We start from the raw sequence: 4,414 nt of genomic DNA, 5'->3' as shown, positions 1-4,414 counted from the left end.
CTCCCTCTTGAACCATGTTATATTTTGCTACTGGCCCTGCTCCAAAGGGCCAGAGCCCTCTTGAACTGTTTTGTGTGTCTGGCTCGGCCGCTGCCCAAAGGCCAGAGCCCCTCTGGAACTGGTGTGTCTGCCTCTGAGCCCTGCCCCAATAGGGCCACGAGCCCCTAGACTGTGTGGTTGCTTGTCTAGCCGCTGCCACCAAAAGGCCAGAGCTCTCTCCATCTGACTGTTATTCTGCTTTCACTTTGTCGTCCATGCCCCTGTCCATTCAGGGCGCAGAGCCTAGTGCAACGCTGTGTTTGGGGTGCCCACATCTGCGTCCAAGGCAAAGTGTTGCCCCCACCTGACTTTGCCGTGTCCCAGTCCACTCCACAGGGACCGAACGCCCAGACAGTGGACCGTGGACCCGAGGGACAGGACCCGGTGAGAACAGGACGAGGCCGGTGTGGCTCCCCTCCTCCACAGGGAGGGTTGAGCCCCGGCTTCCCTCGTCACAGTTAGATATTAGAAAAAGCTTTCTAACTAACTGTCAGAGTAGTTAAGCACTAGAATAGGCTTCAAGGGTAGTTGTGGAATACCCGTTATTGGAGGATTTTAAAATCAGCTTAGACGAACACCTGTCAGAAATGGTTTTCTTGGGTCCCGCCTCAGCACAAAGGGGGCTGGACTAGGTGACCTCTCAAGATCTCTTCCAGCCCGACATTTCTATGATTCTATGATATAGCCATATACATGGGTTAATATGGACCTACACTATTACCAGTAGCTGAATAAAGTTCTTTTGCATAGACTGAAATACTATAACAGAATTAATAAGGAGAGAACACTGGTATGCCAATGATGTTGATGTTTGAAATTCAGGTCTTTGTCTCATTAGAAAAGGAATTCCCTTCTTTCATTTCTGTGGTACATACTCTCTTCTCTTCTAGTTGATATGCTCAAACAAAATGCTTCCTTAATTTAGAGTTAGATCACAGAATAACACATCTTCAAACTACAGCATTGTCATAAAAAAGACTAGTTAAAAAAATCTGGAAATATTCAGCTAAAATGGACATAAATATTCTGTAACACTGCAGTTCATTAAAATCAATTAACCACAATATTGATCTGTGAAAATTCATCTCACACATTCTAGTAGCAGTCTTAACTCCGACATACAAGACATATTTATCTTTTCAACATAATCATCACAATATAAGGACAACTTCTAAATAATCTATGTATATGTTTAAAGAGTTAGTATATCTTGTGAGTCAGAGTTAAGGTTGATACTAAAAGGCACAAGATGAATTTTCTCTCTCTCTCTCTCATACACATGACTATGTAAAAATATTTGGGGGAGATCTTTAGCTGATCTAAATTGTTATAGCTCTGTTGGCTTCAATGGTACTATGACAATTTGCACCAGTTGAAGAACAACAACCATAAAACTGGTAATATGTATCTTAAAGAATTAAGAAAGGTCTGTGGAAAAGGAGACCCTTTTCCTTTGCACTTTAGAAGAAGATTTCTCCTGCATGGTGATCCGGAACTGCATGGAAGTAGAGATCTTTTGGATTGAAAAATTATGTTACAAATGTAAACTATTATTATATTAACTTGAACACTAACCCCAGTATTAAGCTGCCTAAGAGCAGCAAGGAGTTGGATGTGCAGAGACCTGCGCTCATGTGGAAATGTTATTTTTTTTAAATTTTTGGTATAATTTAATATTTACCACTACACCTCCTTTTTAACCCCATTAGGCATCAAATGATAAAAAACAAATTTAAGCTTAAAGCTTTAGATGATATTTTCAAAAACACTCAGTGTTAGCCTAGCTCTGATTGACTTCCAGACTTAGACCAGCTTTAAGGACTTTTGAAAATCCTACTCTTAGAAGGCTTGGATGGAATAAACAAAATGACAAGACTCCCTCATATTTATAAGAAAAATTCAAATTATATACACTGGTTTATTTATGATGAAACACCAGCACCCGTGTCTTCGATGTGAACTAACTGTACTCACTCTGACAGGGAACACTGGTTTATTATTGCCAGATCTTGATATCTCCAGCCCAGTCACACGTTGCAAGAAGTGACGGAAGGACTGGGTGAAAAGTTGCACTCACACAAGCCTGGTCATGTGCAGACAAAGTGTGAATGATTCTAGCAGTGTGATAGTTATAGAAAAATATTTTGCCCTCTGAACTTCCCGTCACTAGAAGAGTTCCATCTGGGGAAAATTCACAGCCTACTGCAAATCCTTCCACCTGCAAAGAGACAAGAATAAGAGTAAATCTATATGCTAATTAGGGAAATTTAATGTAACCTCCTGAAAATGCACTAATGTACTAAAAATGTCTTTTACACAATATGATCTAATTATTTCCCCAGGTGTTCATTAAGACAGACTTATTACGACTTTAAATTGTTAGCACTAGTCAATCAATAATTGGTGACGCTATTAACAATTCACAAAGTCTTCCATTATTTTAATCTCCATTGTCTTCAAATGGGTATCATTCTAAATTAACTACATTACAGGAAACCAGACAGGAAAAGAAGCAAGTCAATTAATATCTACCCTGGTTTATAAATCAACAGTATCAGCAGACATGTTAAGGGAACAGAATTTGGTTATATTACTTATAGTCCTGAATACTTTAAGATTCTGGCGAAGAATAATACCTTATGCCCTTCATATCTTTTCTTTTTGTTGATTCTGTATGGTCGTTGGGTAGAAAACAATGCCATGTAGTTTCCATTTGTTTGAGCAACAAATGCAGGTTCTCTAGGGTGCAGAGTCAGACTCGGACAGGTATAACGCTCCTAAAAAACAGTTGAGAAGATTGACATTCCTATATTTTTGTTGCTTGAAATACAGATTTGTTCAAATTAATCAGGCAGTCTTCTGTAGATCTAACATAGGGGTAGGCAACCTATGGCACGCGTGCTGAAGGCGGCACACGAGCTGATTTTCAGTGGCACTCACACTGCCTGGGTCCTGGCCACTAGTCTGGGGGGCTCTGCATTTTAATTTAATTTTAAATTAAGCTTCTTAAACATTTTAAAAACCTTATTTACTTTACATACAACAATAGTTTAGTTATATATTATAGACATAGAAAGAGACTTTCTAAAAACATTAAAATGTATTACTAGCACGCGAAAACTTAAATTAGAGTGAATAAATGAAGACTCGGCACACCACTTCTGAAAGGTTGCCGAGCCCTGATCTAACATATCTGAATGATTGGAAGATGGGTGAGAACTGTATTTTAGATATGTAACCATGAAGAAAATTAAAAGAAATCCAGGCTCAATTTGCTCAACACACTCTCCTGAAAGTTCACAAAGGGTAAATATTAACTCTGGTATCTACCCTAATTAGCTTGGCTGAGCAGGAGCTGGGCAAATACATAAAGAAAAATATTCCCTTTCTCCCCTTTAAAAAGGTAGTTTCAGCCCAAAAGCACTCAAACAGCTTCTGGGACCCTAGGAAGACTAAAGGTTCCATATTGCAATGGGTCCTCTAGACCTGCTCCCAACCCCCTTCCATAGTCCCTAAACCCTGGCTACCCTCACAGTTCTGCTGCCAGAGAATCTTCTCTGGTTACAGAGGCAGGGGCAGGATTTACCCCCCTAGTACAAAATACCTCTTTACTGCTATTTGTATCATGAAGAAAAGAGTTTGTTAATTACAATTTGTCATGGTATCTTTCCCCAATCTGAACCTTAGAGTCCAAAAAATTGGGGTACCAGCATGAATTCTTCTAAGCTTAATTACCAGCTTAGATCTGATAAGCTGCCACCAATCAGGACTTGGAGTGCCTGATACACTCTGGTCCCCCCAAAACCTTCCCTGGGGACCCCCAAGACCCAGACCCCCTGGATCTTAATACAAGGAAAGTAAACTCTTCCCTAACTACTGCCTCTCATAGGCTTTCCCTCCCTGGGTTACCCTGGAAGATCACTGGGATTCAACTCCTTGAATCTTAAAACAGGGAGGAATGTCCCTTCCCCTCTCCTGCCTTACCCCTCCCCCAGAGGCAATACAGATTCAAGCTCCGTGAATCTAAAACACAGAGGAAATTCACCTTTCCTCCCCTCTTCTCTCTCTCCCACCAAGTCCCTGGTGAGTACAGACTCAATACCTCAGCTTTAACCAAAGGAAAAAAATCAATTAGGTATTTTAAAAGAAAAGCTTTTAATAAAAGAAAGAAGAATAAAGATAATCATTGTAAATTCACATCTCTGCTATCATTGCAAAAGCAAGGTGAAATGCTGCTTGTGTAGCGCTGCGGAGATCGCCTCTCTTCCACGGCATCCAGTAACCATACAGTGCCGAAAAAAAAAACGAACGGGCCTTCCCATGGTTACCGTCATGGCGCCTGCAGGGCAAATCCAGGAAAAACGGCATCGAAATG

At 40.6% G+C, this 4,414-nt stretch overlaps 1 protein-coding gene across 4 annotated transcripts in view; it reads right to left on the bottom strand.

The window, feature by feature from the left end:
* Positions 1-638: 638 nt before the first annotated feature.
* The window catches only part of WDR25 (WD repeat domain 25), a 133,029-nt gene continuing 129,253 nt past the window's right edge, over positions 639-4,414 (bottom strand). For all 4 annotated transcript variants that reach the window (XM_032763489.2, XM_075065684.1, XM_032763487.2 and 1 more), the window contains 2 exons: positions 2,676-2,816; positions 639-2,257 (listed from right to left, as the gene is read on the bottom strand). In XM_032763489.2, the coding sequence (XP_032619380.1) occupies positions 2,036-2,257; positions 2,676-2,816 (363 nt within the window). In that variant the 3' untranslated portion in view covers positions 639-2,035. The remainder of the gene's footprint in view (positions 2,258-2,675; positions 2,817-4,414) is intronic.

Source organism: Chelonoidis abingdonii, chromosome 4, assembly GCF_003597395.2.
Source record: "Chelonoidis abingdonii isolate Lonesome George chromosome 4, CheloAbing_2.0, whole genome shotgun sequence".
In the NCBI taxonomy this organism is placed as follows: Eukaryota; Metazoa; Chordata; order Testudines; family Testudinidae; genus Chelonoidis; species Chelonoidis abingdonii.
This window is presented reverse-complemented; position numbering and strand designations above follow the sequence as displayed.